We start from the raw sequence: 27713 nt of genomic DNA on the forward strand, positions 1-27713 counted from the left end.
AAGTTGAAATTTGGCTGCTAGAAATCATGTCAATTCCTTCCAGGCAACAACCACCAGAAATTGATCTATTGTTGAAAAGTTGGGTTTGTTATTCATTGCTGTGAAAGAGAATGCATATCATGGGAAATCGTGGGGTATATCATTAAGAGTGATAGAACATAATTACAGGATTTGGGCTTGTTAGATGATTGGGAGGAGGGTTTGGGATAGGATGCTGTCAGAAAGTGGGGATAATTCTGTAATTGAGTACCTTAATAGATTTCATCTACAGGGAGGCCAACTAGAGTGAGGCTAAACCTGGGACTGGTAAAGAAGCCATAGTCCTCAGGTTGGGGAGAGGATGTCTAGTAACTTGTGGCTTGGACAATGTTCATGTTTTGTGTTCAACATAAAAGCAGGGGGAAAGGATAGTTTGCAAATTTAAACAGGATGGTCAGGGAAGGCCTCGAATATAGTGACATCTGAGCAAAGAGACCTGAAGTAAGTGGAGGATTTTTTTTAATCGTCTCAACATCTAGAGAAACAGCATTCCAGTAAAGAGGAACAGTTGGTGCAAAATCCCGGGCAAGAGCATGGGTGTGTTCCAATCATATTTTCATAGGGAGTCTACCCTCACAACCTCTTTACGAAACCTACCCCTACCCCACCATTACTCCCTCATCCTGCTTTTGCTTTTTTCCAAGAACTTTTCAACGTACAATTCTGTGTTCATTGCGTTTGCGAGAAAGGGCAGGCATCCTCACTCATCTCGTTCCCTATGTAGCCCTAGCTTTGAGCAGTGGGGGATACACAGCAGGTGCTCGACAGGCACGTGTGGAGGGGCGAACTGCATTGCCCCAAATCCCAGCGTTGGGGAGAGAGCGAGGCCAAGTGAAGGAGCAAAGCACCAGCACCCTCAGAAAAAGCGCCACAAGACCCGTACCATCCACCACCCCAGCCGGATGCCCGCCCTCGCGCGTGCGCCGGCAGCAGCCCAGATCCAGGCGCTTGGCTGATTGGCTGCGACGGCTCCTCGAAGCGGCGTTGCGCGTGCGCGCTTTCCTCGCGCGGGCTCGACTGGTGTGTAGCTCTTCGTATTCCCCGCCGCCGCAGCCCCAGCTCCCGGTCCGGGAAGTCTCATCCTCAGAGCTCGGAATGTTCCCTGAACTCAATAACCTTCTCAACACCACTCCTGACAGGGCGGAGCAGGTAAGGCGTCGCGCGGTGGGAAGGGGGCGGGTCCCGGAGCGTGGCGGAAGACCGTATACCCGGATGAAGCGCACGCGGACTCGTGGGAAAGGCACGACCTCCGCGGGCATGAAGCGCCTGGGAGTTGTAGTCCAGGGATGGCCGCCTCGGGGACTGGGCTCCGCCCTGGAGCCTGCGGGAGTTGGGGGTCTTCTCAAAGGCTTGTGTATCCTTGAAAGTGCCCAGGAAGGTTGGCCGACTATGCATCGGCTTACGTACACAAACGGATACCGGGGGGGGGGGGGGGGGGGGGCCCTGTGCGTTCTCACTGGGGTGGGGGGCCCGGCGTCTAGAGGAGGTTGCCTGAGAGTTTGATTCTCCACCCTTCACTTGAGACCAGCTTCTTAATCGCCCTCGGTCTCTCTCTGGCCCCTCAGTACTCCGCGGTGAACGCTGCTCCTCCTCCTTTTCCTCATCCTCCTCTTGGTCTTTAATAGTGCTATTCCAAACTGCCTTCAGCCAGCGTTGGCTTGTATCAAGTCTGCCTGAGGCATAGCAGCCTCGCCACTCTTTCCTTCTTTCTGTACTTTGGGGCATCCCGAAATTTTTTATTTTAACCCAGGGGTTATTTCTTCCAGGAATTTACCTGGTTCATTTTATAACCATTGTCTTCCTAAGGAAATGGTAAACTCCAGGCAGCCAAGACATCGTGTGTATCGATCAGGCTTGCTTGCTTGCTTATTTATTTATGAAAAAATTTAAAATGTTATTTATTTTAGAGAGAGAGCCAGAGTGCGAGTAGGGGATGGGCAGAGAGAGAGAGAGAGAGAGAGAGAGAGACAAAGAATTCCAAGCAGGCTCCAGGCTCTGAGCTGTCAGAATAAAGCCGATTCAGGGCTCCAACTCACAGATTGGGAGATCAGGATCTGAGCTGAAGTTGGATGCTTAACCGACTGAACCACTCAGGCGCCCCTCAATCAGGCCTTTTTATGATCCCCCCCCCCCCCCCCCCCCCCCAGTGTCAGGCAAATTATAGTTTTAAGTAGACCCTTGTGGATTTCAGTTGCTCAAGCCTGAAGATGTTTCTGGTGACCTTGCTAATTACTGCTGGCACCTCCAAAGTGCTCAGCCCAAGGCCAGAGTGAAGGAATGGAAGATCAAAGTGGACACCAGGAAATGACAGCCCTGGAGGTAACCCTCAAGGTCTGATGGTGCGATCTTTCATATTTTATAAGTGAAAAAAAAGTCACAACAGTACAGAAGTGTCGTGTCTGATACCATTTGATTGCGACCTTCCCTATCACTGAAAAGGAACTAGAGGTGGCTGCAGCAAGGCAGTCAGCCACTGTGGAGACCATTTTTAGAGGTCTTTCCAGAACTCTCCATGATCAGAGCTTTTCCTGAAGCAGTGTCTAGGGCCATTGGGATGAGAATTTTGTTATTGGAATTCTCTGTCAACAACTACTCTTCCCTCTCTCCCACCCTATTGTACAGATTTGGTATCGGAATTAAAAATAGGGAGGCGCCTAGGTGGCTCATTTGGATAAGCCTCCCACTCTTGATTTTGGGTCAGGTCACCATCTCACCAGTAGTGAGTTCAAGCCCCTCGTTGGGCTCAGTGCTGATAACTCAAAGCCTGCTTGGGATTCTTTCTCCCTCGCTCTCTGCCCCTCCCCCGCTCATGCTCCCTCTTTCTCTCTCAAAAATAAATAAAAAAAAATAGAAAGGAAGTTGGATCATACTACTTTTTTGGAGGTCCATTCCAGTCTTAGCAGGCTGTGATTTTTGTTGGATTCTAATGGTAAAAGCTTCTCTAGTTCTTCCAAGACCGGTCCCCTGAGTTACCAAGGTGAATGAGGAAGAGAAGGGTTTTTATTCTCTCTTTGCCTTGGGAAAGTGGAAGCTGAGATGTGCTTGTCCGTAATGAGTGACTTTAATAACAATCACTCTAACTTTTGGTTTTTCCATAGTTTTGACTTACTTTCTTCTTTCTGGTAGTGTGTGTGTGTGTGTGTGTGTGTGTGTGTGTGTGTGTATACTGACCTCTTTCCAGGGAGTCTAATTCACCTTTTTGTGTTCCTCTTAACTCGTAGGGGAAACTGACTCTACTCTGTGATGCCAACACAGATGGCAGCTTCCTTGTGCACCACTTTCTCTCCTTCTACCTCAAAGGTATACGACTCATTGGTGCTATAGAAAAAGAAACCTAAGGCTAAAAGCAATGGGAATGGTATTAACTAACTAGGTCTTAGGTGTTTGGGTAGCCAGATGGCTGTTTATTAGGTAACAGGTTACTTGACCATCTTGTTCCCTGCCCATCCCTGCCAAAGGGTGGTATGTGCTCCTATCTTCCCTTCTCCACCCAGTGTGCAGGCATGGTCTCACTGAGATCCTCGTGTGGCCTCCTGATTTAGTTGCTCCTCAGTCTTTATGTATTTCTCTTTTTTTTTTAAACATTTTGATTTATTTTTGAGAGAGAGACACAGAGCATGAGCAGGGGAGGGGCAGAGAGAGAGGGAGACACAGAATCCAAAGCAGGCTCCAGGCTCCGAGCTGTCAGCACAGAGCCTGAAGCGGGGCTCGAACCCATGAGATGTGAGATCATGACCTGAGCGGAAGTCAGGTGCTGAACCAACTGAGCCACCCAGGTTCTCCCCAGTCCTTGTGTATCTTGAGGTTTTGGGGCTCTGGACCCATGGACATGTTGCCCTGGAAGTAGATGCTTCCTAAAGAACATAGGAAAACTGTGGGGCCACTGCAGTTTACATATGAAAATGGATTAGAAGAAGAAAACAGCCAAATGAAAAAAAAGACTCATTTATATCAGCTGATTCTCCGTGAGCCCCTACTGAGCCAGGCCAGAATAGAGTTTACACCTTTGGCACTCTTAGTTGTAATCGTTCATAGCTTTGAAAGTTGTTTTCTTTTCCAGATGATATTATTGTCAAGATTGAAAGAGCAAGAGAATCTATAGATAAAATATTAGGACTAATTATGTTCATTAAGGTAGCTAGAGTTTCTTTGTGTTCCACTTATAATTTCTTGGATATAAGACCAGTTTTTAAATAAGTGAGTTGTTAAAAAAAAAGTATTTCTGTACAAACAGAAAAGCATTACTTTTTAAAAACCACAATTTATTTACAATAGAACAAAACAAGGTACCTATGGATACACATAACTGAAGAAGTACATTTCAGGATCAATGAAATAGGTATAATTATTATATATGAAAAAAAGTGCAGCTTAGAATCAAATTGGGGATGTCTGGTTGCAAGGCCTCTTGGGTCTATAGACCCAATAAAGTCAGAGCTTTATTTTCTAGAGGTACAAAGTATATGAGACTGATTATACATAGAGACTTTATTAAACATCTGTTTATTTTGTTTTCTAGCTAATTGTAAAGTCTGCTTTGTGGCACTGATCCAGTCCTTCAGTCACTACAATATCGTGGGACAGAAGTTGGTAAATATTGTAGACCTCTGTGGTGCAGAGTATGTGGGTCATGCAGGTGTGAGTAGGGCCAAGGCTGGGCTCCCCTGGTTGGGTTGTAGAGAACTTAGCAAGGGAGGGACTGAGGAAATCATGGAGTTCTGAAACCCTTATCTGAAAAGCTAAGGCAGCATCTCTACCTGTTTTACTCATTTAGAATTTATAGAACCAAATCAGTTGTTAATTAATCAAACCTAGCTCTACTGACTCTGGACCAGTTAAGATTTTCTCCTTCTCACTGTGGGCTTTAATCTTAGTTCTGCTGGGTTGGAGACCCACAGCTTGGTCTACCACCAAGTTGAGTGCCTCCTACTGTTTCTCCCTAAGTCTACGGCTTAGTACTCAAAGGTGGAGAGAGGTGCTTTTGTGACCTGCTCCTTACCTCATCTCGGCCTGCCTTTCATCTTATCAGATGTAGGCAGGCAAGAATAAGATGGCCAAGAGTCTGGCGAACCTTCTGGCCTAGTCTAGGCCATCACCTGTGACCTGTGACCAGGTGGGCTTACTAGTTTTTGTTTGTTAGTTTTGTTTTTATTTATTTATTATTATTTAAAAATTAAAAAAAATTTTTTTTAATGTTTATTTATTTTTGAGAGAGACAGAAACAGAATGCAATTGGTTTGGGGCAGAAAGAGAGGGAGACACAGAATCTGAAGCAGGCTCCAGGCTCTGAGCTGTCAGCAGAGCCTGACGCAGGGCTCGAACTCACAAGCTGTGAGATCATGACCTGAGACGAAGTTGGACGCTCAACTGACTGAGCCACCAGGCACCCCTATTATTATTAAAAAAATTTTTTTTTATTTACTTAATTTATATTTGAGAGAGAGACAGAGAGAGAGAGCATGGGGGGGGGGGGCGGTCAGAGAGAGAGGGACAGAGAGAGAATCCCAAGCAGGCTCTGCACGTCAGCACAGAGCCCAATGTAGGGCTTGAACCCACAGACTGAGATCATGACCTGAGCTGAAACCAACAGTTGGACTCTTAACTGACTGAGCCACCCAGGTGCCCCTTGTTTTGTTTTTAATAGGCTAGCCTCAGAGAGGGAAAGAACCAGACCACCCATTAGCAGTGACTACTGAAATGCCAGTCTTCCTATTGGGCCATTACACTGCCTGATGTCACTCTGATGGGGAGAAACAAATGAGAGAATGGGAGGAGGGTAGACTCTTTCCCATCCTTTGCAGAGAAGGAAGACCTCCTGTGGTAGAGGTCAGAGCATGAGCTCAGGGAGAGCAGTCATGTCAAGAACACACGTGCATTCCAGGTCTGTGAAGCCTGTCTCTATGGCCCTAGCATCAGTGTCTCTGGGTGAGAAGGCTGTGTATTCTCATGTCCAGATTGGCTACTTCTTCTGTTGCCTTTGAATCATCAGCATAGCAAGAATGACAGACATGGTACGTGAAGTCCATGAATGTGAGCCTCCATACTTTGGCGTATTATTGAACTGCCATTAGTAGAATTGTCATGAGCAAGAGCAAAGGTGAACAGGAGTCTTTCTCTCTGCCAGGGGTGGCTGTGGAGCTCATGGTGCTGCATAGTGGAGGACACTGGGGTATAAATGAGCAATTGAGACCTGGTCTAGGGGCATGAGGAATCTAAAGAGTTCCACGTGACCTATTTCTGCACAGAGAGAGCAGTGAGTTGCAGATTTAGATTGTGTCTGTCCTTAGGTGTTTGTTGAAATGCAGATTCTTGGGCCTTGCCTGCAAAGCTTCTGATCCTGGAGGTTTGGAATGGTGCTCAGGGATCTGCATTTTAACTGGGTGTTTCCTAAGAAAAAGATTCTTAATTGGGTAGTTTATAAAGAGCCATATTAAGAAATTCTGGTCTAGAGGTGCCTGGTGGCTCAGTCGGTTAAGTGTCAGAGTCTTGGTTTCATCTCAGGTCATGATCTCATGATTTGTGAGGTTGAGCCCCGCACCAGGCCTGCGCTGACAGTGTGGAGCCTGCTTGGGATTCTCTCTCTCTCCATCTCTTTCTGCCCCTCCCCTGTTCATGCTCTCTCTCAAAATAAATAAGTAAACTTTAAAAATTTTCTAGAAAATAAGTTTTAAAAAAGCTCTGGTCTAGAGGAGGGCTAGACAGAGTGTAGCCACTGCCATTTGTTTATGAATCGTGTGCGGCTGCTCTTCCTCCACAGAGTATTGCAGCGTAGATTGTCTCACCCTTTGCAAAAAAAGTTTGCTGAGCTCTGAACTAGTGCATCAAGAGCTTGTATTGTCCTAACTCTCATGGGAGTGCTTCCTCAGAGGTAGAGGGAAGAGAAGGAGAACTTGCTGGTAATGCAGTCTTCCTGTATTCTAGGCAGCCTGGCAACTCCAATCTCTGAGTTATGTGATTTGAAAGCCTCAGAGCAACTCTGAGGTCCTGTGCCACTGATGTGTAAACAAGAGGGTTTGTGAAACTCAAAGCCAAAATCTGTCCCTGTCTCCTTCACCAGCATTTTTCAGACCTTGGTCATTCTCCCACCATTTTATTGTCATTATTATTGTTTCTAAATACACTTAATTTTATAAGTATGTGCATTTGTAATACTACTGCAAATTAGAACCAAGTATTGAGTAATCACAAAAATGAGCATATAAACAAAAATGTCAGTTTTTTAAAAAGTGATAAATGTAGAGGCTCACCTCAAAACCGTGGGGATCGTGGGTTGGGACCACGCAATGGAAAGAAGGCGTGGGCCCCATACAAAGGTGTACAGGTACACATTTGCAGGGCTTAGAATGTGTCCTGTACCTTTTTGTGAGCTGGAATCCAGCCTCTGTGAGGGGTTCCTCTGAAAGGCACAGTAATTCACTCTCCTCTGTGTTGTGTTTAGGGTGTCAGCCTGACTGTGGCACGGGAGTGCGGGCAGCTTGTGTTCCTAGAAGGTCTTAAGTCTTCGGTGGATGTTTTCTTCCGGGCTCAGGCTGAGCCACACCCCTTGCAGTTCCTCAGGTCAGTCAGCCTGCAGCCCAGCCCAGAAGTGCATGCCTGGTAGGTGGACCCAGACCAGCTTTGCTGGGTGATTCCTCCCGTGCATGGGTGGGGGGACAGAGCTGGCTTTCAGAGGTAGCCATTTCCCTGGTGTTACAGCATTATTGGAAAGCTCTTGGCTCTTACCATGGGCTAGAGGGTATATGGCTGACCCCAAAGCTACAGAAAGCATTATTTGCTGGGAGTATGGCAGAACGGTATGTTTTTCTAACCTTGCTCAGAGCCCTAGCACACACCTTTATTCTGTTTTGGGGTTGATACAGGGATCGGCACACTATGGGCCATGGCTGGCTACCTGTTTTTGTAAATAAAGTTTTATTGGAATAGCTGCATTCATTTGTTTGCATATTGTCCCTGGCTGTTCTCTCCCATAGCACAGTTGAGTAGTTGAGACAGAGATCATTTGACCCACAAGCCTGAAATATTACTGTTGGCCTTTTAAGAAAAGTTTGGTGACCCCGGTTTGCTATTCTGAGATTGGGTTTCCTGCTTTTTGTCTTTTATGAGTGTCAGCCACAAACATAGCTCTGTGCAGACTCCCCACCTGTTCTTCCTTCACCACAGAGGAGTCCGTATGGGAACTCTCCCTGCTGCCCCCTCTCTCAGATGCCACCTTTTGCAGTGGCTGGAAGGCAGTGTGGAGTCAGAAGGCCCTGTGCCCTGACCCTGTGTGTGTGATCTCTCACATAGCTTTTAGCGTCTCTGAACCTGGGTGCCTTCGTCTGAATGATGGGCCTGGTGACACCTGACCCCAGGTTGTGGGAAGTTGTTGTCCTTGCTGTTAGTGGGCCGCAGACCTGGAGCGTGAGCAGGTGCCTGGGCCCTGTGCTCTGGTGCTTTTTGAGCCTCTCTTGCTGGGAAGTGACTGCCAAGGTAGTCATTGGAGAGATGGAGGTAGCTGGGCCAGCTTCTTTAGAAATAGGTGGAATCCGGTAGGTACACAAACTGCCCTTAGACCTTGGTTCTCACCACCAGGTCACCTGAATGGCTATTTAGCTTTTTGCACCCATTATGACCTCCTGGGAAGACGTCTTCTGCCTGCCCAATCCAAATTAATCTTCTAATACCTTAAGCTCTTGGGTTGAGGGGCTGGCTGCATGGTGTCTCTTAAGGACCCAGGAGGCTGTTTATTTTTGTGTACCCCAGTTTCTAGCACAGTGCTTTGTACCTACTAGGCCTCAAGGAATATTTGAAGTACAGCTTGCTTGTGTATGCACGCATGCCTTTTCTTTCCAACCAGATCATGAACCCCTTAGTGCCAAGGACTATGATCCAGTTCTCTGCCTCCCCCAGCCCTTTCCTGTGGTGCTGCTTGGTCCCAGATAAACATTTGTAGACAGAGTGAACTCTCTGGTGACTCTCGCTTGATGTTCCAGGGAGGCCAATGCTGAGAACCTGCAGCCACTGTACGAGTTTGTGCGGGAGGCTCTGAAGCCCGTGGATGATGGAGAGGCTGCGTGGAGGTGCCCAGTGCTGCTGGTGGACGACCTCAGTGTGCTGCTGAGCCTGGGCATGGGTGCGGTGGCTGTATTGGACTTCATCCACTACTGCAGGGCCACCGTGTGCTGGGAACGAAAGGTACCGACCCGCCTGCTCTCTGTGCTCCTGCCTGTGATCTCCATAGGCCCAGACAGGCCCATACCTCCCTTGCTTGCAGTGATCTTTTTTGTTTATTTGGGGGTTTGGCTTTACCCTGGTAGGCCCAGAAATCTTTTGGTCTGCCATCCTTCCCTCCCCTACTTGCCACTGCTAAAAAAATAAAGCCCTCAAAATTAAAAGATTGACCAGTACTGTCTCAAATGGGACCAGTCGTGTGTGGTACCACAGCAGTCCCAACTCTGCCACCCATTGCCTTGTGTCCTGGGACAAGTCATTATTGCTCTGGGTGTGTTTTGAAGATCAGTTGAGATATAAACTGCATTAAAAATTGTGAGATGCAGTACAAGTACAGGATGTAACTTTTACTGTCAAATTATGAGGCAAAAATGGGGATTTTACCATAATAGTTAAATAATGATAGTAGACCCACCTATAAAATAGGAATGGCTGTGGTGCCCACCTCGCAGGAACCAAGCTGCAAGAGTTAAGTGACATGAAGCTTATAACACTCCCATGCAGCGTCTGGCCCCCAGTGGCAGCTCTTCAGCGTGCAATGGTGCCCCTGGGAGGGACCTGCGGCCCTTAGCATGGTGTGGTCAGGCCGAGGGTGCTGGGCGGTTGGGATGAGCCAATGGAGTCAACCAGGGTGCATATACCCAGCACCGCACGCTGAGCACCTCCCAGGTGCAAGAGCTTACCTGGCAGCTGTGTTTAGGGGAGCTCCTGGAACTGTGTGGCTACAGGCACGGGGTGGGAACCAGGTGATGGGGAAAGAATGGGAGGAGGAGAGAGTGGAAGGGGCGTGGAGGGCACTGCTCGGTGACAGTGAAGCGGCCACAGCTCCTGCAGCTTAGCCTGCTCTACTAAGTGCAAGTGCCCACTACCTCCCTCGTTTGGTTAAAAAAACCTCTTTTAGCTGAAAAAGCAAAACTTGGGAATAGTTTAAAAAAGAAAAAATAGGGCACCTGGGTGGTTCAGTTTGTTGGGCGGCCGACTTCGGCTCGGGTCATGATCTCACAGTTCTTGGGTTTGAGCCCCACATCAGGCGCTGTGCTGACAGCTCAGAGCCTGGAGCCTGCTTCAGATTCTGTGTCTCCCTGTCTCTCTGCCCCTCTCCTGCTTGCACTCTGTCTCTCTCTGTCTCTCTAAAGTGAATAAAAATGTTAAAAAGATTTTTTTAAAAATAAGTAAATAGCATAAAGAGTACTTTAATAAAAAGTAATGATCTGTTTCCTAACGTGTATTCTGGAGAGTGCGTTCAATTATGAACATGTTTTATGTGTATGTGTTTCTGCATTTTTCTTCACATTACTGGTAGCCTGCCTTTTTTCTCATTTCATAATGCACGGTGTCTTTTGATGTCCATTGCCCAAAACCAGAATAGACAGATCTGCTTCATCCTTTCTAACTGGACGGTGTCCCTTTGAAAGGACTTACTCTTCAAGGTATCCCCTTCAGTGGGTCAGCCTTCCCCTCTGGTTCTGGTTGGGTAACTCCTACTTGCTCTTCTGACTCGGCTCAGGTGTGCACACCACGTCACCCTCCCCTCCGGGCCAGATGTGATGCCTCTTCCCTGGGCTCCCCTAGCCCCCCATGCTCCCCTTTCTCCTGGCTTTGTGTCCTGTGTTGTTAGTATCTTTCTGTCTCCAGGGTCCATACCGGTCCCCTCTTATCCCCACTGTGGTGTCTGACACATGCTGTGCACTCAGGAGCTGCTGACTGGATGAATTGGTGCCTAGCAGAAAGGTGGCACTTTTTGCTAACATTGAGGACCACAGACTGAGCTGAGCTTTGTTTAAGAGGGATTGAGCTGGCAGTATAGGTTGGATGTGCTGGTGAGACTGTCCAGCAGGTGATTGGAATTAGGACCCTAGAGCGCAACAAGGGTCCTTCCATGGAGGGGGTGGTTGCAGCGGCAGCCAGAGGCTGCTCTGGGCGAGGACATGCAGGGGAGTGGAAGCACTGAAAGCCCAGTACTCCCTGGTGACCCTGCCCGGAGGAACGGTTTTCATCTTCCATCTCTGTTGCAGGGAAACATAGTAGCCCTGGTGCACGACAGTGGAGACACCGAGGACGAGGAGAACAACATCCTTTTGAACGGCCTTAGCCACCAGAGCCACCTGATCCTGCGGGCTGAGGGGCTGGCCACTGGCTTCTGCAGGGACGTGCATGGGCAGGTGCGCAGGGGCTCACTAGGCCTGAGCCTAGACTGTGTGTGGGATAGTGTCAGGCCCTGGGGGTTGTCTGGTTGGGGCGTTTCTTCGGACGGACGGAAAACCTCAGAAGTTGTGAGAACCCAAATTAGAGTCTGTTCCAGATGGTGCTAGCCTCATGTACCTGTTCAGGTGTTCCATGGTGGTCCCGTTTGTGACCAAAGTGCAGCTCCTAAAAAGGAGACCAGATTGCCTTCTGGAACAGAATGCAGGGGCCCTGCTATCAAATAGCAGAATGCCTCTGCAGGACCACAGCAGGCTTTGTATACTCAGGTCAGTGCTGCTGCTTTTATTTTTTAATTTTATTTTAATTAATTAATTTTTTTTTAAGTTTGTTTATATTGAGAGAGAGTGTCTATGCAGGTGAGGGGCAGAGAGACAGAGGGAGAGAGAGCAAATTCCCAAGTAGGCTCCTCACTGTCAGCATGGAGCCCAATGTGGGGCTCAAAATCACGAGCCACGAATCATGACCTGAGCCGAAGTCAGACACTTAACCAACTGAGCCACCCAGGCACCCCAGTGCTGCTCCTTTTAAAATACAAATGTGGAGGCACCTGGGCGGCTCAGTCAAACTTCCGACATCAGTTCAGGTCATGATCTCTCAGTTCGTGAGTTCGAGCCCCGTGTCAGGCTCTGTGCTGACAGCTTAGAGCCTCTAGCCTGCTTCAGATTCTGCCCCTCCCCTGATCACACTCTGTCTCTCTTTCTCTAAAAAATAAATAAACGTTAAAAATTTTAAAAAGTAATAATAATAAATAAAGTACAAATGTGGGGGGACCATGCCCATGGCTGGGGTTGTTGCTGCCCCACTCTTGCCTCCGACCGAAATATTTGAGAACTCAGGCAGAAGCTGAGAGCCCTGCCTTAGAGGAAGGTCAGGTTCTACCCCTCCCAAGGGGCTACCATGCTTCTGTGCCTTCTGGAACTTTTTTTTTTTTTTTTTAATGTGTATTTATTTTGAGAGAGAGAGAAAAGTGCAAGTAGGGGAGGGGCAGAGACAGAGGGAGAGAGAGAATCCCAAATAGGCTCTGTGCTATCAGTGCAGACCCCAGTGTGGGCCTGGATCCCATGAACTGCAAGATCATAACCTGAGCCGAAACCCAGAGTTAGACGCTTAACTGAATGAGCCACCCATGTGCCCCTGGAACTTCTCTTTTGGAATCATCCCCCAAAGCTGTCATGGCTTCCAGGTTAACTTGATGTTGACCACTCTTGGCACATTAGAGGTGGGTGGGAGTTTTGGCCCAGAGTCATTCAGGGGTAGCTATAGAAAATAAAACAAAGGAGCAAGCTCAGAAATGCTGTGTTGGTCGTGTTCATGTGCATGGCATGAGGAGAGGGTCCTGCCAGGAAGCTTGTGTCCTGGCTCTAAGGCCAGTCCCCCTGAGCATTCTAGCATGTCTGGCATTGAGATATCATCAGAATAAGAATAAATGTCTAGCCTTCCTGAGCCTCTGAATTGGATGTACTGATTTTAATGAGTCGATTTTCCCAATTATTGTAGCCAATAGATATAAAACCATGCCTAGGGAAAAGAGCAAAAGAGAACACATAAAAATACTTTAAGGGTTTGTATCTGGGGGGCTTTTTTTCTTTTTCTTTCTATTTCACACTTTCTGTAGTGAGCAAATATCACTACTGTAATGGACGGGAAACCTTTAGTTTTAGTTAGCTGGTCATAAGCTTTGTTTTAGAAGCCAGCCCCTGGCTGCATGGCACATGACTGTGATCTCAACTTAGGGGCCTTAGTTGCAGGTTACAGAGGAGGCAGGTAGGGTTCATAATGGAGCAGGTAACTTGGGGGCTGCTTCTCTCTCATCCTGCTTCTTGTCACTGTAGCTGAGGATCCTCTGGAGGACGCCATCACAGCCCACAACCCAGCGGGACCGGAGCCTCACTTACCAGTACAAGATACAGGACAAGAGCGTGTCCTTTTTTGCCAAAGGAATGTCTCCTGCTGTTCTGTGACCTGATTGAGGGGCAAATGTAGCTACCTTGGACTGTTTTCAGATGTGAAAGATGAAACAACGAGTGGGAATGGATCTGCACACCTTTGAAGTGGTATTTCAGCCTGGATTGCTACCACTGTGACCCGATGCCGTGGAATGGCTCTGTGACAGTATGCCTTTGTTGCCCAGGGCCCTATTCCGGAAACACATAAGGAATTGCAACCCGGCCTCTGCTGAGAGAGATGCCACATATTGAAACCAGGTGAAAGTCATCCCAGGAGCCTTTCATTAAATACACTTTAGCCTCAACTGCCCATTTTTGGCTTTTGAGCCTTTCAGAGCCAGAGAAGGTATAACTGTGCCAGCCAGGGGACAGTCCTGGGTGGCAGGCATACGAGGTGACAACTTGGGTAATTATGGCTGTGGTAAGTCGAGTCCTACATCATGGCTTCCTCACAATGGATTGTCTCATTTAATTTTCACCTTCATCCAGCAAAGGTATTTTTCCTTCAGTCCAGTAAGAAAACCGGCTTAAAGAGGTTTGGAAACACGCTCACAGTTGTAGAGCAGGCTGTAGATAGTGGAGCCTAACTCTGAAGTCCACACTTGCTGACTGACCCTCAAGGAAACCAGGGGCAGGCTCCCTAGCCGGTTCACAGCCTCCTTGGTTGTGTGGTCCCTGACCCAGGTGTCATGAAACCGCAGCCTTGGTCACATGAGGCTTCATGGCCTTGGTGACAGGGGTAAGGAGTGTTCTTGCCACCAGGTGGGACAGGGCCTTGGCAAGTTGCTGCCTCCCTTACCTGTAAAGACTGAAGAGGTGAGCACTTGACCCAGCGTCCCATAGATGCCAACTTACCACACTCTGCCCGTCGGTCAAGATCACCTCAGTAGACACCGGGGGTATTCCCTTAAACTGGGTACATTTTGTTGTACCACAATGAATTATTTTTAAAATTAAAAGTAAATAAAATGAAAAAAATAACACTGCAGGGACTAAGGAAATTTCATACCTGTTGTTTAATTGTAACTTTTTCACATTTTGTAGTCTTCATAAGAGGAAACAATTTATCACTCCTCCCCTCAAATCATAAAAAAAAAAACTTAAAAAAACAAAAAAAACAGGAATGCCTGGGTGGCTCAGTCAGTTAAGCGTCCAACTGCAGCTCGGTCATAATCTCATGGTTTGGGAGTTCAAGCCCTGCAACAAGGCTCCTTGCTGACAGTGCAGTGCCTGCTTGGGATTCTCTCTTTCCCTCTCTCTCTGCTCCTTCCCCACTTGCACTTTCTCTCTCTCTCTCTCTCTCAAAATAAACAAACAAACAAACAAACAAACAAAAAATAAAGCAGGGAAGGGGCCTAGGAAAGTGAGGGATAATGAAATTTTAGTTTTTTCCCTGTAGAGGAATTTCTGAATTAAAGCCTGGATTGGCCCTCACGTGGTATCAAGATTGTTCTTTGGAATGATGGAGCCAGTTAACAGTGACCTCTACGTTTTCCTCCACCAATGTTGGATTTAACTTAATTTTTACTAACTTAATAGTTGTGTAAAGTTTGTAAAAATGAATATCTCTTTAATGGCTAGGATATAATTTTCTTTGTATTTTCCCTTGTGTTGAGAATGTATTCCTCACTTTTAATGACCTATCAATTAGAATGTGGTGTCAACTTTGTTTTCTCAGTTCTTTGTAATATTTTGGAAAGGATTTTATCATTGTCTGTGTTCATGTATTTTTTTTCTATATTTGGGTTTTTAAAAATACTTTATCTTGGGGCACCTGGGTGGCTCAGTTGGCTAAGCATCCGACTTCTGCTCAGGTCATGATCTCTCGGTTTGTGAGTTTGAGCTCCGCATCAGGCTCTGTGCTGACAGCTGAGAGTCTGGAGCCTGCTTCGGATTCTTTGTCTCCCTCTCTCTCTCTGCCCCTCTTCTATTCTCTCTCTCTCTTTTTCTCTCTCTCTCTCTCTCTCTCCCATTTCAAAAATAAACGTTAAAAAAAAAAGTTTTGGGGCGCCTGAGTGGCTCAGTCGGTTAGGCGTCCAACTTCAGCTCAGGTCATGATCTCACAGTTCGTGAGTTTGGGCTCTGGGCTGACAGCTCGGAGCCTGGAGCCCACTTCGGATTCTGTGTCTCCCTCTGCCTGCCCCTCCACTGCTTGCACTCTGTCTCTTGCATTGTTTCAAAAATAAATAAACATTAAAAAAATTTAAAAAGTTTTGTTTTCTATGCAGATATGCATTAATTCATGAAGTTTTTGTGGAGTTCCTGTTTTATATGAGGGACTCAAGATAAAGACGGTCCTCAAGTCACCTGCTGTGCTGTGATGGGGGCTAGGGAAGAGGCATTGAAATAAATAACATGCAGCTGTGGAGAAGATGATGCAGGCCACAGAAACAACTCAAGTAGTGAGTGGGGACAGATTGGTGGTCACAGGAAGGAGTAATTATTTCCCATCACGTTTTTGTTTTTGTTTTGTTGTTAAGGGAGCAGAAAACTGGGGAAGAATTTATGGAGGCAGTACTATTTGAACGAGACGTTGGAATGTTCCTATTTTGTCACTGATGTTACCTTTGTTCTTCAGGATTCAGGAATATATTTTTCTTCCTGAATGGAATGAAGGTGCTGTTCTTTGTTGTTTCTTGTTTAAAATAATTTAAGAAAATTAACTTCTTTAGAATTTGCTACAGTACTGTAATTTGTCTACCTGCTGATAACTAAATAGCCCGACAGTATTTATAGTGTTTACTGAAAAGTAGTGATCCTCTCTATGTAGTTTGGCTTTATTTATACGTAAAGTTCTTAAAACTGAGCTTTTCTGAAATTTATCCTTTTTTAATTTTTTATTTAAAATTTTTTTAATGTTTATTTATTTTTGAGAGAGAGAGAGAGTGAGTTGGGGAGGGGCAACGATAGAGGGAGACACAGAATCCGAAGCAGGTTCCAGTCTCTGAGCCCAGTGTGGGGCTCAAACCCATGAACCGCGAGATCGTGACCCGAGAAAAATTCTGATGCTTAACTGACTGAGCCACCCAGGCGCCCCGAAATTTATCTTGTTTTTTAATGTTTGCTTATTTTTGAGAGAGAGTGCATGTGCATGCACAGGCACGCATGTGAAGGGGGGGAGGGGCAAAGAGGATCTGAAGTACAGAGCCTGATGTGGGGCTCGTATTCACGGACTGTGAAATCATGACCTGAGCCAAGTTGGCGCTTAACCAACTGAGCCACCCAGATGCCCCTGAAATTTGTCTTTAATTGATACTGAAAGTTTAGTATATGTCTGCTCTCAAGAGCCTTTATTAAAAGGATATCGTCCCCTCTTGTTTATCCAGATGAATTTTACCAGCACTTCATTCAATCTCTAGACAGTATTCTTCAGTGACTTTTTCTCTTGTTTTTAATATTGTCATCGTGTAATTTTATTTAAAAAAAATAGTGAAGAAATTAATACCCTCTTATTAATTTTTTTTTTTTATTACTCGACAAGAAATGATCCCATTTTGTGGATATTTCTTTGGTGTCTTTGACACAGGGATGTAGTTGACTTCTTAAAATTTATAACTTATCCTACAGTTTTTCTCAGCTATTCTAAAAATTTTCTGATTGAGATTCCCGAATTTTTTGATATTTTTTTCTTGTTTTCCTTTTTTCAGATATTAACATCTGCAAATAATGCCACCCTTGCTTATTTTTTCTTTAAATAGGGAAAAAATTTTTTGTTGAAGTTGACACACAATATTAGTTTTAGGTGTACAACATAGTGATTTGACAGTTACATACATAATGAAATACCAGGATACAAGTATTGGTAATTAGCGTCTGTCACCATGCAAAGTTATTAATTATATTATTGACTATATTCCCTATGCCATACTTTGCATCCCTGTGACTTATTTATTTTATAACTGGAAGTTTGTATCTCGTAATCTTCTTCATCTGTTTGGCCCATTCTCCTACCCCCGTCCCGTCTGACAACCATCAGTTCCGTGTATTTATAAATCTTTTGTTGCTGTTGTTTTTAAGTTCCACATATAAGTGAAACCATATGGTATTTGTCTTTCTCTGCCTGACTTATTTCACTTAGCGTAATACCCTTAGTCCATCGTGTTGTCACCAATGGCAACAGTTCATTCTTTTTTATAGCTGAGTAATCCATTGTGTGTGTGAGAGGGAAGGAAAGTGAGAGAGTGTAAGACATCTTTATCCATCTGTCAATGGACACTTGAGTTGCTTTTAGATCTTGGCTGTTGTAAGTAATGCTGCTGTAAACATAGGGGTGCCTTATCTTTTTGAATTAGTGTTTTTCTTTTCTTTGGGTGAGTATTCACATATAGAATTACAGGGTCATATAGAATTTCTATTTTTAATTTTTTGAGGCATCTCCATACTGTTTTCTACAGTGGCTGCACCAATTTATATTCCCACCTACAGTGCATGGGGTTTCCTTTTTCTCCACATCCTCTCCAGCACTGGTTATTTCTTGTGTTTTTGATTCTAGTCATTCTGACCAGCGTGAACTGATAGCTCATTGTAGTTTTGATTTGCATTTCCCTGATGATTAATGATGTTGAGCATCTTTTCATGTGTCTATTGGCTATGTGGATATCTTCTTTGAAAAATGCCTATTCGGGCACCTGGGTGGCTCAATCAGTTAAGCATCCAGCTCTTGACTTTGGCTCAGGTCACGATCTCACAGTTAGTGGGTTCAAGCCCCATGTCAGGCTCTGCACTGAGAGTGTGGAGCCTGCTTGGGATTCTCTCTCCCCATCCCCCCACTCGTGTGTGCGCGCACTCTCTCTCTCTCTCTCTCAAAATAAATACACTTAGAAAAAAATACTTGTTCATGTCTTCTGCCCATTTTTTATTTATTTATTTTTTCAACGTTTATTTATTTTTGGGACAGAGAGAGACAGAGCATGAACGGGAGAGGGGCAGAGAGAGAGGGAGACACAGAATCAGAAACAGGCTCCAGGCTCTGAGCCATCAGCCCAGAGCCCGACATGGGGCTCGAACTCACGGACCGCGAGATCGTGACCTGGCTGAAGTCGGACGCTTAACCGACTGCGCCACCCAGGCGCCCCACCCCATTTTTTAATTGGACCTTTTTTTTTGGTACAGAATTATATGAATTTTTTATGTATTTTATTTTTTAAATTATTTAAGTTTTTAAAAGTTTTTATTTATTTTTGAGAGAGAGGGCACATGCACAAGTGGGGAGAGGCAGAGAGAGAGGGGGACAGAGGATCTGAGCAGGCTCTGTGTGCACAGAGAGCCCGATGTGGGACTTGAACTCGTGAACCATGAGATCATGACCTGAACCAAAAGCAGATGCTTAACTGACTGAGTTACCCAGGTGCCCCAATTTGATTTTTTTTTAAGTGGGCTTCATGCCCAGCTTGGAGCCCAACACTGGACTTGAACTCCTGACCCTGAGATTAAGACCTGAGCTGAGAGCAAGAGTCAGATACTTAGCTGACTGAGCCACCCAGACGCTCCTTTTTATGTATTTTAGATATTAACCCCTTATCATATATATCATTTGCAAATCTCTTCTCCCATTCAATCAGTTGCTTTTTAATTTTGTTAATGGCTTTCTTTGCTGTGCAAAAGTTTCTTTTAGTTCAACGTTGCTCCAATATTTGGGAAATTTGTTAAGAGTGGTGTGAGGTGGGGCACCTCAGTGGTTCAGTCAGTTAAGTGTCTGACTCTTGATCTCAGCTCAGATCACGATCTCATGGTTTGTGAGTTCAAGCCCCTTGTCAGGCTCTGCACTGTTTAGCACAGAGATCTCTATCTGTGTCCCCTAAAGCTTGGGATTCTGTCTCTCCCTCTCTCTGCCCCTCCCCCACTCGAGCTCACTCAGTTAAGTGTCCGACTCTTGGTTTAGGCTCAGGTCATGATCTCACCATCCTGAGATGAAGCCCTGCATCAGGCTCAGAGGGGAGCTTGGAGCCTGCTTGGGATTCTGTCTCTCTCTCTGTCTCTGCCCTTCCCCCATTTGTGGTCTCTCTCTGTCTCTTTCTCTCAAAATAAATAAATAAACTTAAAAAAAAAGTTTGTCATTATCATTGGCACTATCATGGCCTTTGTTGTGACCACTACCAAATTGCCTATAAGGTTCTGCTTGAAGGTATGCACAAAGACAACTTCTCTAGTGCAGGGAATTAACATCTTATATTCCTGGCTTCTGATAACATGGCAGGAACTTGCTAGGTAATGAAGGCACTGAATGAGTATCAACACAACTTGGAGATTTTAAATATTTTTAATGACTGTATCATGGTTACAGATACCATGAATGTATCAGAAATAGAATGGCTACTGTTTATTGGAGTCTTGGTATTTTACATGGGTTCACATTGATTCAATGTTTTTGCAGGCCACAGAGGTTGGTATTTTTGTTATTCTTGGTTGCATCTTAGAACTGGACTTGTGAGTCAAGGTTTCCTGAGGTTAATTTTCCCAGCCACAGGACAGTCACTGCTGCTCCGTGTAAGGACCAGGATTCAAATCCAAGGAGTCTGGGGCACCTGGGTGGCTCAGATGGTTAAGCATCCGACTTCGGCTCAGGTCATGATCTCATGGTTCATGGGTTTGAGTCCTGCATCGGACTCTGTGCTGACAGCTCAGAGCCTGGAGCCTGCTTTGGATTCTGTGTCTCCCTCTCTCTTCTGCCCCTCCCCCACTTGCGCTCTTTCTCTCAAAAATAAATAAACATTAAAAAAATAATAATAACAAATCCAAGGAGTCTGGTCCTGAAACAGTCTTTTCCATTTTACCATGCTGCCAGCTGCTATCACTAATGCTTAATTCATGGTGGGCATGGTCGTGAGTGCAAATGATTGCAGAGACAGACCTGTGTCGTTATAAAATACCCTTCTCTGTGTCCATGACAGGTGGAGGTAGCTAGACAGAGGGCTGAGAACCCAGAGCCCTGGGTCTTAGCCTGTGGCCACCTGGTCAGTTACCAGAGTGACCGTAGGCAAACCTCCTTCCTCCTCTCTTTAGACGTTTTCTTCATTTGTAAAATAGACCAAGCCGCTATTTTTAAGATTGTCATAAGGATTGGCCCAGTGTGGAAGCTCAGGTATGGGGGACTGTTATCACTTCTTGATGATCTCTCTGCTCCACTGAGTTTTTAAAGCTTTTGGATTTATCATTCCCGTGGGGAGCAATCTGAAGTAAAGTTGAGCTTTGAGCTTTGGCTAGTTAGGGCTAAATGAAGATGTTTCACCTGAATGTGTCATGGGGTGCCGGGGTGGCTCAGTTGGTTAAGCGCCTGACTTCAGGTCATGATCTCGTAGTTCGTGGGTTCGAGCCCCACATTAGGGTCTCTGCTGTCAGTGCATAACCTGCTTTGGCTTCCTCTGTCTCCCTCTCTCCCACTCTCAAATATAAATAAACATTAAAAAAGAAAAAAGCTGAAGTTGAATCTGCAACTTACCTGGAAATGCATAACAAATTGAATGGATTGTTGGGTGGATAAAGGAAGAGAAGTTTTAGTGTGTGTGTGTGTGTGTGTGTGTGTGTGTGTGTGTGTGTGTGTGTGTGTGTGTTTGATAGGTATGAGATACTAAGCAAAACATTAACAGCTCTAGGGTATGTAGTTGTTAACTGTGTGGTCCTTTCAACTTTTCTCTGTTTTCATAATAAAATGTTGGAGGAGCCCAAAAATCATGACCACTGCATTCCACTCCTAGGGAGCAGCTTCACCAGGAGCCCAAGAACCTCAGCTCCCAGCCATGAAGGACTCTCAGCAGTGGGTGCTGCAAGGTACATAGACGCTTAGCTAAGTGCTCATCTGTTTTGGAGGCTCTTGTTTTTGGAGGCAGTGTCCAGACCTTGCTGAGAGTCAGTCCCCTGCAGACACAGGTTTGGTGGAGTGTTTGGGTGGGGAGGGGTTGGTGAAGAAGGGTGGGGGGGTGACAGCACTTCCCAAAAGACAGTCTAAGTCTCTATAATGGGGGTTGTGAAAAGGCAGGCTCCTCCCCCTCTCTGGAGTGGACTCTGATCCAGTGTGCCTAGGATAGGGCTCAGGAAGACAGATTTAACTTTAAATATTCCCCAGGTGATTCTGCTGTAAGACAAGTTTGGAACCACATTCTTTGTAGAAACTTGGCAGTAAAAGGAAAGGATTGGGACTGAGTCATGCAGGGTCACAGTAGCTTCACCAAGAAAACTAAAAATAAACTGGATAGACTTTATTTTTGCCAAAAGGAATGAGACAGTGGAGAGAGTGAAGGAACAGCTGAAGGATAAGTGGGATCCCTCTTGCTCAAGGTTTCTGAGGGGCCAGAGGATGGCATTTCAAGGGCCAGATGTGTAGAGAGTGATGTGAGAATGGATGAGGGATGTAGGTAAGGCTCTCCACGCTGCTGCCCATTGTGGCCTCTAATTTATTTGTTTTTAAATTGTTTTTTATCATTTATTTTTGAGAGCATGAGGGGGGAGGGGCAGAGAGAGAGAGGGACAGATGATCTGAAGCCAGCTCTGCAGTGATAGCAATGAGCCCATGTGGGGCTTGTATTCACGAAGTGTGAGATCATGCCCTGAGCCAAAGTCAGGTGCTCAACCAACTGAGCTACCCAGGTGCCCTCCTCTCTCTCTAATTTAAAAACAAGCAAGACGTGTGTTTCCCTACCCCTTTCCCCCTGGTCTCGGCCACTCGTGGAAACAGTACCAGTAAGGGACCTTCACGTAATAAAAAAAACACATAAAAATAAAACCAAAAACAAATTTTTCATAGAATAAAAATTCCCATCTAAAGCCAGAAACTAATCCTGAATACAGGGCAAAATCTTCAAGGTCACTTTGGGCCTAGGCCACTTGTCCTCACTATTGTTTAATTTCCCTGTGACAATAGTGTGGTGGGGCAGGGAGGGAGGCAAGCCTTAGGCGGCCTTGGAGAGAAAGTCCAGAGTCCAGTGGAAATGAATGGGCGTGAGGGAGGAGTATGACTCTTTGAAGAAGGCTTAGGAGGGGCTAGGGGCTGGAGTCCCATCTTGCATTGTCCCATCCGCTCCTGAGGGCTGGATCAGGATCCGCCCCGGGGTGGGTGCGGCTGAGCTGAGCATGCCTAGGGCAGCAGGGTGGGGGCGGGGCCGACCCCTGGCACTCGAGGGCGAAGGGGGTGCGATCCAGGTCCCTGCGCGTGGGCCCCGGGCAGTCGCAGCACGCAGCATCCCGGGATGGTCAGCGCTGGGCTGTGTCCCCAGCGCGGGCGAAGGCCCCTCCTGTTCCGCTTGTGTGAGACCCAGTAAGGACCCCTACGTAAGGGCTTTTGGGACGCTCAGATGAATGCTCAGCTCAGCACCCGGCACATAGTAAAAAACTCAGTGGACGCAGATGTGCGGTTCCAACAAAGACACACAGTATGTGTAAAATGAATGGTTAAATGCCCCTCGGCGGATAGAAAAGCCCAGCACCCTAAACCTGCCCGCCACTCAATCATATCTGCCCACCACACATCAGCAGCACCCAGAGCCTTCCTTCTCTGTGGATGACTTTTCACAAAAATGAGATCGTACTGTACAGCTCATTTTGAACCATCTTTCAAGAACAGGTTTCAACGTCAGTAAATATTCATAAAACTTATCCTTTAAAAAGGCTGTAGGGAAATCTGTTTTATGGACAGAATCTATTCCAGCCATATGTATTTGTTGTGCATCTGCATGGTTGTTTTTAATTTATCGCTGTTCCAAACGGGGCCATAGGCATCTGGTGCACGTTTTTGATAAATTCTCTGGAAGGTGCTGTCTGTCAAAAGCCCTGGTGCAGTCCTCAGGGCCCTGCCCCATCTTCACGCCCCGCCCCGCTCCGCCCCGCCCAGCCCAGGACCGCCACTTCTCCCTCCCTCTGTGTGTTGTGGCGGGCGTCCGCCAGGGGGCAAGCGGGAGGCGCGGGCGGGGCTCGACTACGCATGTGCGCGCCTCTGGAGCACGTGCGGAGGGCTGTGAGGGCGGGAGGGGAAAGGTAGGAGGTGAGAGGTGAAGGGGCGGAGAGCTGCGCGGGCGCCCGGCGGCCGGCATAGAGAGGGCGGGCACCACGCACCGGACCACGGGCCGGGAGCGCGCACGCCGCGCCCCGCCCCCGCCGCCGCCGCCACCGCCGCCTGGGAGCTGCTGCCGCCACAGGTACCGCCGCGCGTGTCCCCACGGCGCCTGTCCACGGCCTCGGGCTCGGGCCTCCGGCCGCGCGGTCCCGGGAAGTCGGGGGTGGGACCGCCGAGGGCACTGGCGCGCGGGCGTGGGCGCTGTCCAGCAGCCGTGCGGGCCGGGAGACCGCAGCCCGGAGAGGGGGGCCGGGCCGCCGCGTCCCCACCCCCACCCGGGCCGCGCCCCCGCCCGCGCGCCCGTGCCCCCACCCAGTCCCTGGTCCCGCGTGACCACTGCCGGGGGAGGGGGTCTCGCCGTTGCGGCCGGCCCCTGGCCCGCGGTCCCGGGAAGCCGCCGCTTCTAGAACCTGCTTTGGGGCTGTCTGGGTTTTCTAGAGTGCGGGGGAGAGCATGCTGTCCACTCCTGTCTCTTTTGGGCTCTCTGGTTTTGAGGCAACACGTAGCTTCTTTGCTGGGTTTTGCTTGGCTTCTAGTTTTATGTTTTGCCAAAGCCCAAACTTTGCTCAATCACGTTGCCTGTGTTTACCGTGTTGCTTCGTGTTTATTATTACCTTAGTATATCGTACAGGATTATAATGTCACGGTTGCAGGGAGCCTGGACCGTTTGAATCTCAGAAAGTTGTACAGGTGGAAATGCTGTTGGCCGGAGGGGGCGGCGGGTCCCTGTGGGGGTTCTGGGAGGAGTTCTCCTCGGTCTGGCTTCTGGCTATCCCACCTCTTGTGGTGACAATCAGAGCTGCGTAATTACACTCTTTGGGGATTTTGTGATAATATTTGTGAAAAAGACCTACGAAAGGTTTACTTAATGATGTTAGATTTGTGTTTCTTTTATCCGACCAGACCTTTTGCGGAGTTTGGTTATATGGTGGCTTATTGGTGTGCTGCTGTCTCAGGATATCGTGCTAAGATTGAAGGCTAGGGTCAAGGATGTCTGGTTAGTGCCGAACACACCCTAGTGTTCCTGAATGCTGCTTAAATGATGAACTATTTCTTTTCCTTTTTTTTTTTTACAGTGCCACATTTTAAGATAAAAATTTTTTGGAGTATGGTTGACTTGCAATGTTACATTATTTTCAGATGTACAACAGTGATTGAACTTCCTATGTTTTGCTCACCACAAGAGTAGTTGCCATCTGATCTGTATATTGTTTTTGAACATTTATTCATTTTCGAGACAGTGAGAGAGAGAGAGAGAGAGAGAGAGAGAGAGAGAGAGAACGTGAGGGGGGGGGGAGAGGGAGGGAGACACAGAATCTAAAACAGGCTCCAGGCTCTGAGCTGTCAGCACAGAGCCCAACGTAGGGCTCCAACTCACCAACTGCCAGATCATGACCTGAGCTGAAGTCAGATGCTTAACTGCCACCCAGGTGCCCCTGACCTGTATATTTCTAAGTGAATGTTAATATAGTTTTGGTTTTAAGGTGTTTTTACACATTTGGAGCATTCCCACTAAGCACATGATGTAAAAAACAAAATATAAATGTATCTTAATATTCATTCTTTTGGTCATAGATTGAAAGCATTACTTCTCATTTATTATGAACTAATTGGGTGTTTGAGAGCTCTCTCTCTCTCTCTCTCTCTCTCTCTCTTTTTGCTGTTGTGCAAAAGCAGCATGTCTCCTGAGGTCCCCATGTGCTTTATAATCATTGGTATCCCCCCCTCCCCCTCACCGTCCCAGCAATCTAGACTAGTTTACGGTTGTGGGGTGGATAAAAAGTCTACTCCTAGCGGGCAGAAAGACTATGAGTTGCCTGGGGTCATTATGAGTTGCCTGAGCAAGTAAACTGTCCAGTTGGGAAGCAAACCATGCCTGTGGGGTTCAGTACTCGTGCATTTATTAATGTTTGGCGGCAGACTTTAGAGATGCTCACTCTCTTAGTATCTAGCCATGCACATGGATGTGTCTTAAGGACCGTGGAATGACACTTAGGTTTCTGTGCTGTTTGTTTAACCTCACCATTGGTAGCCATTTGCTGTCGCCAGGGTTAGTTATATTGGCTCTGACGGGTACTTTGTATACGGTTTATGTCATCACTTCCATTTGAGCAGATGAGAAGGTTGCCTCTCGTAGAGAAAGTGGATTTCCAGGGTCACCCAGCTTGTAAGTGGTGGATCAGGCCTTCAGATCTGCCAGACCCTGCTACTTGAGCTACTTCCACTGTAACTTGCTCCCTTCCTGAGTTGGCTGATGAAACACAGTCCAGGTGACGTGTTTTTTTTTCCCCCTGCCTGAAGTAGTAATTTTGAGTGAAATATTTATTGAACGTGTGTACTGTCTAGATACTGTGTTAGGTGCTCTAATAATAGCTTATCTCACTTAATCATCATAGTAACCGGGGGAGATGATACTGTTATCACCCCCTTTAATGATGAGTTTTACAGATGTTATCTGCCTGGCCCCGGGTCACCTGCTGAGTTAGAGGCAGAGCCCAGGCTCTGCAAACCTAGGCTTGCTTGACGACAGTCTGTACTTTTATGTTCTTCTTGCGCCTGCTGGCTTCACAGTCTCCTCCGTTGTTGCCCGTTGGCAGGTGAGAGGTAGCAGAAGAAGGTGATGGGGTGAAGGGTAGAAGCCAGCATCACAGACCCAAGTGTCAGATGTGGAACTCAGCAGGAAGTAGACTGCAGTTCGGCCCTGCATTTGACAGCTTCCTCTTGAGTGGTCAGGGGCACTGCCAGAGAACGCTTGCAGGGTTGCTGGCCCATACATGAGTTTTGCAGTGGAGTCCAAAGATGGGGAGTGCATGCATCAAAGGTGCACATGGGTCTCAGGAAAAAAAAAAAAAATCAAAACTGACTTTCATGTTTATTTTAGCTTTACTTAATTTTTATTAGGTTATTTTATGATGTACACTATATAGTAGTATATACATATAACGTACTAATATATATATATTGGGAAGTTTACTCAAATTCTTGTTGGGGTTTCATAATCAAAAACATTTGGAAACCTCTGATTTGATATTTAGCATTTGTATCAAATATGTAAGGTGTTGTGCTAATCATTTGTTCCTGAGTTGGAAGTTTAATGAAGTTCAATGTGATTCCACATAAAGAGGGAGAATGGTATTTCATATTAATAACCAATTATAAATTATTTTAAAAGTTGCAGTTACAATTTTGTGAAAGAGGATATGGTTATTTTAATGGTCTTTGTCTCAAATATAGCAGCAGTTTTAAGTTTGAAGCTATAGTAACTGAGATAGCCCTTTAGAAATTAAAATTTTGTTGAATCTCTTCTATTTTAAACCTGTTAATGTCAGAAGTGAGACACTAAAACAATCAGTTAACATAAATGTGGCAGTTGTAATAGTCGTAGCTGTTAAGCAACTTCAGAGTATTTGCAAATTTTAGATGATAGTTAGATATATTGAAATTCCAGATACGTTGATTCCTTACCACTTTTTACAAACTAGATTTGATTTTCTTCAGGTCACTCCTCTGCAGTGATTGGTGCATTATATTAAAACAAGAAATTCCAGAATTCTAATTTAAAAAATATATGTAAGTTACTTCCAGCTTATTTCACAGTTGAATAGATTAGTGCATGTTTAGGAGTTCAGTTTAAAATAACAGGGGTTTGAGCAAAAACTGTATTTCTTTGGCTAGACAAGCTTTTTATTTATTTATTTTTAATCCAGGTGGGACATGATTCATACCAGCAGTTCTTACTTTAGTGTGAATCAGAATCACCTGGAGGGCTGGTTTTCACTTCACTACAGTCCCTGACTCTGTAGTTTAGAGCTAGGCCTTGGAATTTGAATTTCAAACAAGTTACCAGGTGCTGCTGCTGGTCTAGGGAACTATACTTTGAGAACTATGGCTCCATACAGTGCACCTAAAACCAGAGCATGATGCCAGTACTTACGTGTTTCACACTGAATCCCATCAGCGTTAGTCGTATACTATAGTTTTGCCAAGTACATAACTGGCTCTTGTTCTTAGCCAGTTTTCTCATTATTTTTAGATGATGTCATAATTCTCAATTCTCAGTTGAGAATTTCATTCTCATTATATTGCTATTTTTATTTTTTACTGCAATCCTATATTTCTAAATTTGTTGCGGGGTTAGAGATGTTTAAAAAATACAAGTTGTCTGTTGAAGAACAGTTAATAGGCAGGTGTGCATGTGCACAGGTTTTTTTTTTTTTCTATAATTCCAGTGGCAGGCTTTATTCTTGCTCATTTTCTTGTTCTCGCGT

The 27713-nt window shown here is 46.1% G+C and overlaps 2 protein-coding genes across 5 annotated transcripts in view; both read left to right on the top strand.

Annotated features, from left to right (window-relative positions):
* The first annotated feature begins 1010 nt into the window (after positions 1 to 1010).
* ELP6 (elongator acetyltransferase complex subunit 6) lies at positions 1011 to 17445 on the top strand. Of its 4 annotated transcripts, none has more exons than XM_086698359.1 (7): positions 1011 to 1188; positions 3261 to 3339; positions 4559 to 4629; positions 7478 to 7635; positions 9012 to 9213; positions 11265 to 11411; positions 13287 to 17445. In XM_086698359.1, exons 1-7 carry the CDS (start codon positions 1135 to 1137, stop codon positions 13413 to 13415), a joined length of 840 nt encoding a protein of 279 aa, XP_086554485.1. In that variant the 5' UTR covers positions 1011 to 1134; the 3' UTR covers positions 13416 to 17445. The 4 variants fall into 4 exon arrangements, with proteins under 4 accessions (XP_086554485.1, XP_025772317.1, XP_086554486.1 ...); XM_025916532.2 differs by having other exon boundaries at positions 1015 to 1188; positions 7478 to 7596; XM_086698360.1 differs by lacking the exon at positions 4559 to 4629 and having other exon boundaries at positions 1032 to 1188.
* A 5942-nt stretch (positions 17446 to 23387) lies between these two features.
* SCAP (SREBF chaperone) overlaps positions 23388 to 27713 on the top strand; it is a 70477-nt gene continuing 66151 nt past the window's right edge. Inside the window, exon 1 of the mRNA XM_086698357.1 lies at positions 23388 to 23527. The gene's annotated coding sequence lies outside the window, so the exon portion shown is untranslated. The remainder of the gene's footprint in view (positions 23528 to 27713) is intronic.

Source organism: Puma concolor, chromosome A2, assembly GCF_028749965.1.
Source record: "Puma concolor isolate L17-30 chromosome A2, mPumCon1.1.hap2, whole genome shotgun sequence".
Classification (NCBI taxonomy): domain Eukaryota; kingdom Metazoa; phylum Chordata; class Mammalia; order Carnivora; family Felidae; genus Puma; species Puma concolor.